The sequence below is a fragment of the Gallus gallus genome, chromosome 4 (assembly GCF_016699485.2).
Source record: "Gallus gallus isolate bGalGal1 chromosome 4, bGalGal1.mat.broiler.GRCg7b, whole genome shotgun sequence".
Classification (NCBI taxonomy): domain Eukaryota; kingdom Metazoa; phylum Chordata; class Aves; order Galliformes; family Phasianidae; genus Gallus; species Gallus gallus.
The window spans coordinates 58,118,429-58,132,394 of record NC_052535.1 but is presented as its reverse complement, the minus strand read 5'-3'; the positions used below and the strand labels follow the sequence as shown (position 1 = coordinate 58,132,394).

General features: G+C 43.3%; 1 protein-coding gene across 3 annotated transcripts in view; it reads left to right on the top strand.

The window, feature by feature from the left end:
• Window positions 1-13,966, top strand: part of UNC5C (unc-5 netrin receptor C) — a 245,191-nt gene that overhangs the window by 224,730 nt on the left and 6,495 nt on the right. For all 3 annotated transcript variants that reach the window (XM_046939857.1, NM_204451.2, NM_001397462.1), the window contains 5 exons: window positions 4,749-4,917; window positions 6,557-6,790; window positions 10,725-10,874; window positions 11,168-11,332; window positions 13,598-13,776. In XM_046939857.1, coding sequence (XP_046795813.1) covers window positions 4,749-4,917; window positions 6,557-6,790; window positions 10,725-10,874; window positions 11,168-11,332; window positions 13,598-13,776 — 897 coding nt within the window. The remainder of the gene's footprint in view (window positions 1-4,748; window positions 4,918-6,556; window positions 6,791-10,724; window positions 10,875-11,167; window positions 11,333-13,597; window positions 13,777-13,966) is intronic.

The following is a 13,966-nucleotide window of genomic DNA, read 5'->3' as shown; positions in this document are numbered from 1 at the left end:
GGCACAGTGAAGGACAGTGTATCATTGTGCAGGAGACGATGCTAATGAGAATGGGCATTGCTATGCCCAGGGTATGCAATAAGCCTGAAGAACAGAGCAAGCAGCTCTTCTGAAGCTCCTGCAAGAAGGCACGCATGCATATAAATGGTATGACTTCCAGACCAGCTGCTCTAAGAGAGGGAAGGGGCAGGTGGGCTTCTCAGGATCTGGATCAGTGGCTTCAAGGTGCCAACGAAGAACAGGCTTTATACTAAGCCACCTATCTATTCAATGAGCTTGATCCAAGAAGCAGTACTTTTTTTTTTTTTTTTTTCCCAGCAATAAACACCAAGCTTGGTGATATGAAACAAAAGAAATTGAGATGTCCCATGTCTGCTTTTATGTTGTACCCCAGTTGCATTAGTCAAATTGCTTGCAACTCCAGAAGACAATTTTATGAGGTGAATCATTCCCCCCAGAATAAATAAATAAAAGATCAGAGCAGCAGCAGAAGGGGAAGAAAATTTTCCATATCACCTTCCTGAGAGGAGACTGAGAGCAGATCTTATCAACACATAAGGTGTCTGAAGGGCCAGAGTCAAGTGGATGGGACCATACTCTTTTTGTTGTTGGCCAGTGACAGGAGAAGGGGTAGTGGTCACAAACTGGGAACACAGGAAGTTCCATCTGAGCATGAGTAAGAACTTTTTTACTTGAGAGTGACAGAGCACTGGAAAAAAACTACACAGAGAGGTTGTGGAGACTCCTTCTCTAGAGATATTCAACACCCCTTCCTTCCCCCAGGACACTTTCCTATGCAACCTACTGGAGGAAACCTGCTTTAGCAGAGGGGTTGGACTAGATGGTCTCCAAAGGCCCCTTCCAACCATCTGTGATTCTGCAGGTTTGTGATTCCTTCTGTAGACTTGGATCAGACTTGGACAAACCAGGAGGTCATTTGAGATATTAGATTTGATACTTAAGAGGGAACGTGTTAAAAATAAAGACCCTTCAACGAAAGGAGAAATAAAATGCCTTTCCTCTGACTTACGGCTAAGCTGTGTGAAAGGGCTGCCATCTGTTGCTGCAAGTTAACCATCCTGCTCCCTGCTCCATCGTGGGCTTCCTGTTTCTCAGAGAGATGTGGTCCTTGCCCACAACATCTATGCTTGGTGCCAGGGAGCCTGCTGAGGAGCAGGGATTTCTCTGGTTGTGCTCACATCTGCTGCCTGACATCTACTTTAATGAAAACAGTCCGCCTCATTACAGAGAGTCGGTTTCAAATGAGCGATCTCATTAAGAACACATATTTGATTGTGAAAGGACCGGATGTAGCGAATAAAAGTTTGTTCTTTTTTTAAATAAAAGTTGACTGTTCTTGATGAGCAGTACAAGATATGGGATGAGGTCTGAAAATATCTGAAGACTTTTCACTTACACTTAGTGTCTTTTAATAGTAATGCTAGAGGAAGTTGAATTCCACTCTTGGCCAGATCTTTGTAAAATAAAGGCAGCTCCCATGACTGCAGTGAAGTGACTTTGGAGTCATACTGGCACAGCTGGAAGCCCAGTCCTATCAAATAACTAGTCCCAAGACTGATACAAACCAAAAGTGAGCACACTTGGATGATTTTTTTTTTGTTTGTTTTGTGTTTTTTGGGTAACAGCCTAACACAGTTTTAAACCTGTCTGCTCATAGGTTTTTCTGCTTTGGAGGAGATAAGTCCCTTTCTCTGTGTTTTCCCTTGAGTCAGTGTGTGCTGGACCTCCAGTGATCTCTAACATAAATTACAATTCTTGGTCGCAACAGTTGAGGCCTGAGTTTGATGGTGCTGCATCACCTGCTACAGGAGAAAGTAGAAAAATGCTCATAATGAATAGCTGCACAATAACCTGTCTTCAGGGGAACTTGTTGTTTACTAATCCCATCAATTAGTGCTGGTTTTATGCCTTGAAGCAGAAAGATTAATATCTCCTGTATAATATATCTTGTCTACTGCATCTGTTTTGGTCCTCATTAGCTATGGGAAGGCATAATCCTTTTGTTTTAAGATGGAAATTAAAAACAATGAGAAATAAGAAAAGCTCTGTCAAGAGATTTGCGTTTCTTTCTTCCTCTCACTTGTCACAGGGTGACTCTACTCTCTGTGGTACTGCACATTTTCATTCCTTCGAGTTTCAGGTGTTTATTTCCAAACTCTTGACACAGTCCCTGAACACCCTGCTGCCTGCAGTCATGTTAGAGCTGTGTAGGAAAGGGAATAGCAGCTCTGTGTGCTTTGACACTTCATCCCCTACTGCCCCAGAATTCAGATTTGCTTTTTGCAACCATGTCACATTGCAAGGTGACACCTGCTGTGTTGCAGTAAGTTCACCCAATATCTTTTTCACTTTTACTGTTTTACCTTGCCACTAAATAAAAGTGTTTGGAATTTTTTTCAGTCCAGAAATGAGAGCTGCTGAATGAATTTTATTTCCCACCAATATCTTTATCATCTCTCAATCATTTGCATGGCTTCCTGTCTCCTATTGCATCTCACAATATTGCCTTACATATTGCTGTCTGTAAATTTAATGATTGTGCTGCTATTTACATTGTCTTCCACACTGTGAGTAGAAATCTTGGCCTTGCAGTAATAAGGGAAAGATTTAGCACTGACTTCAGCAGAACTGGGATTTCACCTATTAAACGACTCTTACCCTCATTTCACACCACTTGAGAACTTCTCCACAATTCATTATTATCTCAGCTTCTTAAAGCTTTAAAGTGGCTTAGATTACTTGCACTCTCAAAATCGGTTCAGACTTTAGAGAGCTGAGGTGGGTCAGCACCTGCATGAGATGGACTTTGGAGGCACTGGGACCAGCAGCATTACCAACTTGAGGAAAAAATACTAAACCTTGCTTTTTTTATTATTATTATTATTATTATTTCATTTCTATGGTTGTATCCACTTCCCAACTCCCTCAGTAACTGTTCATTCTGCAGTGCCTCCCGACTTCATCTTCTGTGTCATCGTTTATACTTGTGCTAATCAGATATAAAATGCTGCAACACAAAATCATGTCCTCCATCAGAGTCCTAAAATTTAACAGCTAACAAAATTTTGTCACGGAGCAGTGACTAAACTTAATTTTACTTCGAGACAACTTTCAGCTGTGTGATTTATCAGTACTCTATTATTTTAATGACCTTTTGGCTTTTTTTTTCCAGCTGCTTGCATCAGTGCTCAGATTCTTATTGATTTTAACTCATTTTTCACCTAGAAGACACTGTATGAAATTTTTACAGCAGTCATGATATATTTCTTCCTATTCTTTTTGGCTGCTGGGCTTGTAATTCAGTCTGAAAAACTATGATAATTTATATTTTCCTTCCTTCTTCACGGGTCAGTAGTCCTTTAGATGAAGTGAGGTTAAACACATTATTAGGTCTCTAGCTTGTCATTTCTGTAGCCTTCCAGACAAATACTGTAATTTTCAAAAAACTTTCCCATAAGACTTAATATTTTTTAATAACTTTTTTGAAACTGCTTGGTTTATTTGCAGGAGAGTGTTCAAATGTCTGTTAATGCATTAATGAATGCACTCCATTGTGAGCTATTTTTAAGCTACTCATTGCTTCTTGTAAAAACAAAACGTGAACCTGAACATTTTAGTCAAATTTTGCTCAATGATTTATTTGGTTCATCCTTGCAAGAGAGCAACCTCTGATCTTAGCCTGAATCCAGAGATCAATATAGCCTGCAACAGTAGCTGAATGGGTGCTCTAAATGCTTCATTTGTCTTGTTAGGCTAAAACAACCAGTGTAATTCATGATAGCCATCCAGATTGTTATATTTTGGGTTTTCTTGAAAGACAGCTGTTTGTTTCCAGCCCATGGCTTTTTAGAAACAATCGTTAAGTCATTTAGTAAACTCATCAGTTAATTTCCTTAAGGATCCACAGATGCATATCATCTGGATTTACTGATTTGTGTACATTTCATTTTTTTCAAATCGGATCTTTTTTCATTTTTCTACAATGTTATGAAACCCCCAATGTTTGTAAGAATGAGAAACGCTCCTCAAAAAGGCCTTTGTTGCTTTTTGAAAAAGAATTTCTCAAAAGTTTCTTTCATTTTCTGTAGGATTAATGGATTATTCAAGGTAGCTTAAGGTGGGCAAAATTAGGATGTGCCTGTGAATGTATTTGCAGTGGTCAGAGTAGGTGCGATAAATTCAGTCTCAACACAGCCTTTGTCCTGATTTGACGTCCTTGAGAATGTTCCCTAAGATCACAGCTACTTTTTGACTCTTTCTTTTGGTCGATGCAGACTTGCAGATGTCAACAATACTTACTCTTGTCTCAGCTAATCCCCCTAAAATAAATTCTGGTATAAGCACAAGTGTTTGCAAATGCACTTGAACGGAACCCTCAGCCAGTGCAGAAGATGCAAGGTCCCATGGGCTGATCCTATGTCCAAGTGCAGATTGCACTGAACACTTCTTATCTCTCGCTTGCTGGTTTCTGGATCATGAATTTGTCCTCTATTTTTCAGGGAGGCAGCTGACGAGGCACATTCAGCTGTGTTTGTCATACACCAGATGTCTGGGTAGTTAAAGTCACTCATGCTTCCTCTGCTTTAAACTCCTCAGCAGTTGGGCTGGGATAGCTCACACATGCACACAACCATTTACAAACCACACTGTAAGACCTGGATTTTTTTTTTTTTTTTTCTAAACTAGCTTAACGTACCTTTTTGCCTTTCCCCCCTATTTCATGGCAGACCACCTGTAGAAGACAGCCAGACGCTGCTGACACCAGTGGTGAGCTGTGGCCCACCAGGAGCGCTGCTGACCCGACCCGTTGTGCTGACCATGCACCACTGTGCTGAGCCCAACATGGATGACTGGCAGATCCAGCTCAAGCACCAGGCAGCCCAGGGACCATGGGAGGTGAGTCTGCAGGCCTCTGGCCTCCACCTGCTGTGCAAGGTGCCTGCTTCCCCAGGAAATGCATTCCTGGGGCAGTGCTGGGGCAAATGTGCCTTGAAGCATAGTCTTCCCTGCAGGATTTGGCACTCAGGGTTTGGGCTTTGGCAGACTATTGTGCTGAAGTCATGGGGAGGGAAAAGAAGTAAAACAGAACAGAACACTGGAAAATCAGTTCTGACTCACTTCTAGAAATAAGAAAATACTTTTTACAGAATACTTTGAATTCTTTTGTTTAATGTCTTTTTTTCAAGAGCAAGACAATAGTGCTGAAAAGAATGCTCCGCTTCAGCATCAAGACATCAGCTAGCTTATTAAAATGGATAGGCCTTGTCTTTCTCCTCGTTCTACCTCATAAGATGCTGGTGGAGCATGCCTTGCATTCAGTTCATGCAGTCAGCACATCTCCACACCCCATTAGCTCAGGGAGCCTCTACAAGTATTGCTGGGCCTTGCAGGCTTGGTGGGAGCCTCTACCAGGAGGGTACCGAGTGGCTGGGCAGCAGAGGCACCTTCCTTTGTAACTGGAGCGTGATGTGATGCTCTCAGCAGGGCTCAGCTCAGCTTTCCAGCCCATCTTCTGGAGAACTCTGTTGCTCCTAGGTGCCTGCTGCCACCAGTTTGGTCTCACATAATTAATTTGGCAAAGGCAACTTCTACTGGCAGGTTTTATGAGGACAGGGTGGCTTCTGAAGGCTGACAGCTGCCAGAAGTGCCGTGTCCAGCACAGCCTTTGCAAGGTCTTGCTTTGTTGACTGCTCATGGCACTGACTCTCTTTCACGCAGCGCACACTGGCCTGTCTCGCCAACCAATATGCACCCCACTGGCCTGGCTGTTGGCATCACATGCATGTTCCTTTATTTGTGCCTGGGTTACTGGCATCTCTTCATTTTCTCCTCTGTCTTCCCTGCCCTTGACAGAGCAGTTGTGTCTGGTGCCAGCACTGTAATCAGCATTGCAGCACCTTGTCTTCTGCTCTACTGAAAGACCAAGATTCCTTCCAACCCAAGTCACTCTCTGCTTCTGTGTATCCTGAATACCACAGGCCCCAAGCTCAATTTCATGTTTCAGTTAAGCCCACACTGCTGCGGATTTCAAGACAGTGGGTATGAGGCACATGGGGTGCAGAGCATGAAAGCTATGCAAGAGGAGGCTACAATCCATTGCTGACCTTTTCTTTCTGCTTGCTCTCAAAACTGCTCGAAGTTCCTTGCATCGTGTGCAGGGTGCTGCGTGGGGGCTTAGTGGAGAAGGTAGCAGGGGGAGCTGTTTTATTCTGAGCTGTTTGCATCCAGGCTTTATGTATTTTTTCATTCGCCCTGCAGTTTCATCACAGAGGATTATTCTGGTGAAGAAGCAGGTGATATTTCTTGTAGCTGTGGCATTTGGCTATTGTAGAGGTTACTTCCTTTCCTTGAGTTTTTATAAGGCCTTATTTTCATGCTTAGGAAGTGAAGGGCAGCTATTTGTTCAAATTTACTATCTGATTAATCTAAGATGCAGACAGCAAGGACTTTGAGCATCACTGAGGCTTGAAAGAGATCTGAAAGGACAGCATCTCTGAGAGGTCAGGAGATCTAACATGGCCTCTTTCTCCCTTAGGATGTAGTGGTGGTCGGGGAGGAAAACTTCACCACTCCATGCTACATCCAGCTGGACCCAGAGGCCTGCCATATCCTGACGGAGACCCTCAGCACGTACGCCTTGGTGGGACAATCCATCACCAAAGCAGCAGCCAAACGTCTCAAATTGGCCATCTTTGGACCGCTGTCCTGTTCCTCACTGGAGTACAGCATCCGCGTCTACTGCCTCGATGACACACAGGATGCCCTGAAGGTGGTTGTTGCTCTCGTGCTTGCTTTTCCTCTCTCGTCACAGCAATACAGTGACCAGGCATTCTGCTACACGTAGTTATTTTCCTAGGTTATTTTTCTGATCAGAAGAGCCTGACAGCAACTGCTGTTTTAGTTTAACCCCCCCACACCATGAGTTGTTCTTTGCAAAGGGATCTCACATATGTACCAGACTGTTTTCCACTCGCTAGCCTTTTTTCCTTTGTTTACCTGTATCATATCCCGAATCCTAAGATTTTTGCATTATTAAAGGGCCATAAGGTACGCTAGGCTTCATTCGTTATTCATGTATTTTTAATGCTAAGTGCCAGCTCCCCAGAGATGGGGAAACATATAAATGCCTCTTTGTAAATAGTTGATAATGATAAAAGAAGCTTCTGGACTGTTAATCACTGCCTGCTTTCATACTGCTTCATTACACCTCTCTGTGTGTAGTATTTTGTGCTGGGAGTTCGGCACTAAAATAAACCAAAGCTGTTGCTTACTGCAACTGTACACCTTACCCTCACTGCATAATTCTGTCGTTCTCACACACACACACACACACACACTCCTTCCACATACAGATGAACAGATAGATAAACATTCTTCCTTTTGCTCTTTATAAATGTGTATTTATACAGATGGTATCTATAATAGATACACTCATAAAATATGTAGCTCCAACTGTACGTGTAAGAATGGAGGTTATTAAAAGGTATATTTTTTTCCTTTAAGCATAGCTGATGTGACTTCCCAAATGCTTTTCTGAAGCAGAACAAGTTCACATCTTGCCTCTATGCACAGCCATCCTTATGCAATGCACGGATTTGCCGTACCAGCACTGCATGGGAATTGTTTGGGCATACACCCCTGAGGCTGGCAGGGAGATGCTGCTGCTTTTCAGCTCACCGGTCTCTGTCATTGCAAATGGCACAATCCCTTTTCATCCAAAATACTGCCAGCTACTAAGACCCTGCCTGGGTTTTGTTGGTGGAATACTAGGAGCATTTTCACTATAAATAAGAAAATTTTCTTCAAAGAAGTGGAAAGTATTTTTTTTTTTTGTACTGATCATGAGGAAATGATTTGAAAGCCATGGTGGCTTTATGGCTGTGCTATGTAGTGCCTGTGCTGTGTAATACAATTTTCCAGGAGTCCATCCAGCCTGAGGGAATAATAAGTAACTGGGCAGAGCCTTGGACAGATAGTGATTTGAGTCAGAGCTGGGCCAATCAAATTAAGTAATACTCAAGAGCTATTGGCTTATTTCTAATAGACTGTGGGAGGCATTGCAGGGTAACGCTAATCCGATTCAAAGAGACAGCAGAAGGAATCAGGAAGGGCATGGGTAACTGAAAGCCATCTTTCATGGGAGAAGCTGCAATCAACTTATAGGAGAGGAGTGGACCAATTATTGGGTTTTCTGCTGCAGGTAGACCCCCAAAGCGAGCTTATAGTCTGGCAAGGAAAGGGTTGGAGAGAGAAGTCAGATGAATACTGTCATCTGGTACCTATCAATTCATTTTTAATTCTCTGGTTTTTGGCACTTAAATATCAAGACTGGATGGCTATGCACAAGCTGCTGTTATGCTGTATTCAAGACCAAGATAGCTTGGGTTTGCAGGACTAGCACAAGTATTTCCTGGCCGTAAGCTCTTTGGAAGCTATAAATTACATTTTTCTGAAAATAAACAGTTTTGGGAAGGAAAAGGTAGTAACAAAGAGAGGCAGAAATGAAAAATTTGAGCATGGTTGTGGTTTTGGCTGGGATGAAGTTTGTTTTCTTGGTTGGTTTATTAGGACTGTGAAGCCAGACAGCCCCAGTGCTCTGGCCATGTGGAGAACCACATCGTGGGCTATGGTGCCTAGATGGGATGCTCATAAAATGATTTCTGGGGAAGGGTGAGGGTTGTGATATCCCGGAGCCCTAACATCCTTTTTAAGGTGCTTAGAGAGGGATGCCCAAACTAATCCGTTGTGAAGAAATCCTGTTGATTTATTCCCATCTTTTAATTCATGTATGGCTTTGAGATTGAGGTGACTGAGCTGTGTGTAGTGACAGTGTCAGAGTGTTGGGCCCACCATAGGTAAATAAGTTATTTCAGGCTGTAGCAGGGAGGCTTTCTTCAGCTTGCTTCATGCTGTGCAATAACTGTTCCCTCCTCCCTCCCCCCCCCAAAAAAAAATTAAAAAAAACAACCACTGCCATAACAGGTATGCCATCTTCTCTCAGTTATTTAGTGTGTATTCATCCCTCTAACAAGGACGCCTTTTTGCCTTTGCTTGCTTATGTTTCTTCAATGAGGAAGCTGTTTTCCAACACAGGTTGTGGCTGTGCTGGTGGTGCTGCTGATAGAGCGATGCCCTATGCAGTTCCCTCTCTTGGGAAGGGAGTAGGGCACAAGTTCTGGCTCACAAGGGAGGAGAGTGGTGATGGAAAGGATGGTGGTAGCTCTGAATTTATCCTGAATTAATTAGCTGAGCCGAATTGGAGAAGTGTGGGCTGCTTGGTGTCCTCCACTTGGCAGAGCTACAATGAATAGAGGTGGCTGCTAATGGTGGGATATCAATCTCAGACACAAATTTGCAGTGCTGAGATCTTTGCCCCTGCAGTAGCGCAGCCCTGGACTGACCACGGGTGGGAAGCAAGAGCCTGCAATTAGCACACACAGTGCTGCCAATCTTCTGGTTGTTCTAGAGAGGTAATTTGGACATAATGAAGATCTATAGTAATCAGATAATTACTATCGATTGCTCTTTAGACATCTTGACGAGGTAATTAGGGGGCACTGGAACTGACTCACTGGAATAACCTTAATCTAAAAGGTTTCCTGATTCTTTTTCTTTTCCTGTAATGGCTGATAAGCAAACATTTTTGCTTTGGGATCTCTCAGGTGCTGGGCTCACAGGGGACATGAGCTTTTCTTTTGTGCTAACTAGGTGCTGAACTTGATCAAGAGTGGCTGGTTTCACCCTTAGCTAATAGGAGACTCCTTCAGTTAGCCTGGGCTAGCAGCCCAATTTCATGTGCCCGTGTGCTCTGCTCCTTGTGTGTGTTCACTGTGTATGTGATTGACTTTGGCTGCATGAGACTGCTTGTTTGGCCTGCTCTTATAATTAAATATGACTGCGTTTGGCTGTATTTGTTTCTAATGAAGCTCATGCAGCCTTTGTACTGATGACTTCTGAGCAAATTACAATTTGAATGTTTCTCTGTAGTCAGTTGTCCACTATGATCTCATTTGTTAGAGGCATATCTTTATTTTTAGCTGCAGAAAATGACCACACTCTTGGTTTACTAGCTTTTAATTACACATTCAATATTTCAGTAACCCTGAATCTAGGTATTTGTACATATAAAATGCTCAGTCATAGTGTCTTGCTTTCATTTTGATACCATCCCACTCAATGGTTAGTCTCAGTAAGCACCTGTACCCCACTCTGTCATGGAACAGTTTGCCAGGAGGCTGCAGGACAGCCGCATCCACATGTCCCATACCAGCAGTACCTACACAAATAAGAGCTTTCTGACACAAAATAGTAGAGGTACATTAGATGTCCAGTTTGCTGAGCTGTGGAAAGGGTGAATATATTTCAGTATTCAAACAGTATGTAACATCTTTACATTCAGTATAGTTGCGTGTAGTTAGTATTGCTGTTCCTAGGATGAATCGGGTAATGGTGCATCTCCCACAGGAATCAGGGAGTCTGTATCCCTCCTGGGTGCTGCTGTGTGATGGAGGCAAGATGAACTAGAGCTATTCATAGGGCTATTCATGGGGAAATGTAACTTGATGCAGCACCTGTGTGCATTTTCTCAAGTAGTTACAGCCTCTAAAGTAGTCAGTCTGCAAGAACCAGCAGATCAGTGCTGTCATCTTGGTGTTGTCCCGATGCAGCCTGACCTCTTTCCTCTTGTGTTCTCTGTACTGCAGGAGGTCCTCCAGCTTGAGCGGCAGATGGGTGGGCAGCTGTTGGAGGAACCCAAAACTTTGCATTTTAAGGGAAGTACCCACAACCTGCGCTTATCCATTCATGACATTGCCCACTCTCTCTGGAAGAGCAAACTGCTGGCTAAATACCAGGTGAGCATCACAAAACAATGGGTCCTAGAGGCTTAAAGAAATCCAGTGACACACTGTTTGAAGACAACCAGTTGCCAAGCTGTAGGAATGTGGACACTTTTTTTCTTGGACTATCTGCAATAGCAGTTGCATGGAGCTCGCAGTTTCCAGTCATATAGCATCAGTGCCCTGTTCCCACAAGGTGTTCTACTCCTCAGGGCCATGTGGATGCTGAGCCAGTTCTCAACTGAGAAGAGACTATGGAAAATAACTGATATTTATACTCTATTCCATTCCTTTCTTTCCTCCTGCAGGAGATTCCTTTTTACCACATCTGGAGCGGGTGCCAGAGGAACTTGCACTGCACCTTCACGCTGGAACGATTCAGTCTCAATACCCTGGAGCTCGTCTGCAAACTCTGTGTGCGGCAAGTCGAAGGAGAAGGGCAGATCTTCCAGCTGAACTGCTCAGTATCAGAGGTAAGAGGCATTGCTGTGGGAGCATGGGAGGACTAAGGAGTTACAGCCTTTCCTATCACTGACTCTTTTGTGCTTCTTATTTTACTCCTGATTGTTGAGATCATCAGAAGAGAGAGATTAAGTTGTTGCTTTATATCTCTTCTTGCATTTTCCCTTAGTTTTTCCTCTCTACCATGTCATCTGGAATGGAGCACGCTGCTTCAAGGAGGGAGGAGGGCAGTAATGGTGTCCTTGATTATTTGTTTTTCTCCATGGCGGAGCTCTTTCCCTAACATTGCCTAACACATCTCATGAAGCACCACATGGTTCTGGCTCCTGGATAGGGAATAGCAGATGGTCTAGTTGCAACAGACTTGTCCCCCCAACTTTGCTACTGCTGCAAATCACAGTTATTATTTTTGACAGTTTTTCTTTTGCTGACTGACATTTTCCAGTAGAAAAAGGATCGTAAGTTTTGGGGCATCTTTGCCATAGCTGAAAGATTTTAGCTGAGGGTAAGTGACACACTCAGGTATGAAGCAGTGTTGACATCAGTGTTTGTGTTGGTGGCTTTTGTGCCTGCTAGATCTCAGGTGTTGTCTTCATTTTGTGATTCATTGTCATCCCTTAGTTGCTGCGAGGTCAGAACAGAGAAACGGAGTAGAACTACATTATAAGCCCCATATGTCAGAAAAGCAGAGTAAATGAGCTTTTACCCTGCTCAAGGGCTGCTCCTTTATCTTTACAAAGATCTACTATTGGACAAAATGCATTTAGGAATTTAATCTACATCCGACAGCAAACCTAGAACACATCCTCATGTTTTATTGCATTTATTTATTATTTACTTTCCTAATTTACTTTCAATTTCATCTCCAAATCTCTTTGAAAATGGGTTGCCAGGTGAGAGAGCAGAGGAGGCATTTTTATGGCACTGTTCTGTGGCACCCAGACATCAGTGGCTGCTGGTTTGGGGAAAGGCTGGGAGGTGACAGATAAAAGTTGCTGGTACTGTAGGGCCGTGATGATGTGCATCATTACCCATAACATTTGCTTGGTTATTGGGTGTAGAGCTCCATTTTCAGCTGGGGAGTATACAGCATTAAAGACAGATGGTGAAACAAGTATCATAAACAATTACTGTAATAAGTGCTGCATTGAGGTAATCTCTAATTTAACCTAACAGAGAAGAGAAAGAACTGAGAGTAACTTTAATGAAATGCAAATACAGACTATAATCATCTTCAGCTGCTTCTATGTAATAGGGCCTGGTAATAGATTCAGGGGGAACGGGATAATATTCATGTCTTGTGCGGTGATCCCATCCATCAGGGATGAATAGAAAGAGTGAATAATACTGCGGTTATCAAGGCTGCCCGTTGCAAAATTGCTCCTTGTTGTTGACACTGAGTGACGTGCCCAACCCAAATGAAGGACAGAAAGAGTTTGGGATGCTAAGGGCTGGAATAGAATGTTGGATTCTTCAGCACCAGTGAGCCTGGATGTGGCAGCAGTAGCATATGAATCCTTCTGCAGCCCATACTGCTGGATGAGAAGAAGGACAAAGACAACAGCTTGTGGCCTGGAGCAGTGGGCTTGGTGCAACCAGTTTGCAATGCAGGACATTGCCTGATTTTAATATGGTTTTATGAGGCCTTCTCAGCAGTCAGTTTGACATGAAACAACCAGACAGCTCAAGGAGGAGCAAATAAATTGACATTTAAGGATGAGTATTTTGCTTCCCTCCAGCAGAGGCAGGGATGAAGTTGTTCTTCTCACTTCTGTCAGCATCACCTCAGGCTGGTCACACTGCAAATGAGAGCAATTGGAAATTCAAACAGGAGATGTGGAATGAGAGCAAGTCACTCCTGCTTTTTTCCAGGCTTCTGCCCCAAATAATTAACCAACTCTCACTGACCTCTGAGAGATTATTTTTTCACCCAAGCTAGGAGAGCTCAGTACTGCCCTGGAAGTAGTAATTGGCTCTGAAATGTGACAAAGTGCTTGATATTTATTTAAAGAAAGCGATTAGTTAAGCTGGGCACAATGTAGTCCAGCCATAGTAATCTTCATCCGCAAAGATAAGGCAACCAAAAGTCTGGTATCTACCTAGAGCTGGCTCTTTTCCAGCTAATATAAATGCTTGATTGACAGAAGGCTGCTGCTCTTTTAATGCATGCAAGTAAAAGCACTGACTTTTAGAGGATACACTTCTGTGAATGCTTTTGCACCCAGCAACAAAACTAATGTATTTTATTTTGTCTTTTGCCTTCTTTCCAACATCAGGAACCCACTGGCATTGATTATCCCATCATGGATTCAGCAGGCAGCATCACAACGATAGTTGGGCCCAACGCTTTCAGCATCCCCCTCCCAATAAGGCAGAAGCTCTGCAGCAGCCTGGATGCACCCCAGACCCGGGGCCATGATTGGAGGATGCTGGCCCACAAGCTGAAATTGGACAGGTGAGAAGGGTAACGCACTTGCTGGGAATGCAAAGCCCCTTGGAGGTAGGTGCAAAGGGGCTTCAGGAAAATCTTGCTGAGATGAGTGACAGAAGATGTACCTTCAGACTGCTCAGATTGATCACATAGTAGATGAGCACCCTGACTGGTGTTAGGGATGGTCTAGAATTCTGAATTCATGCAGCTCAAA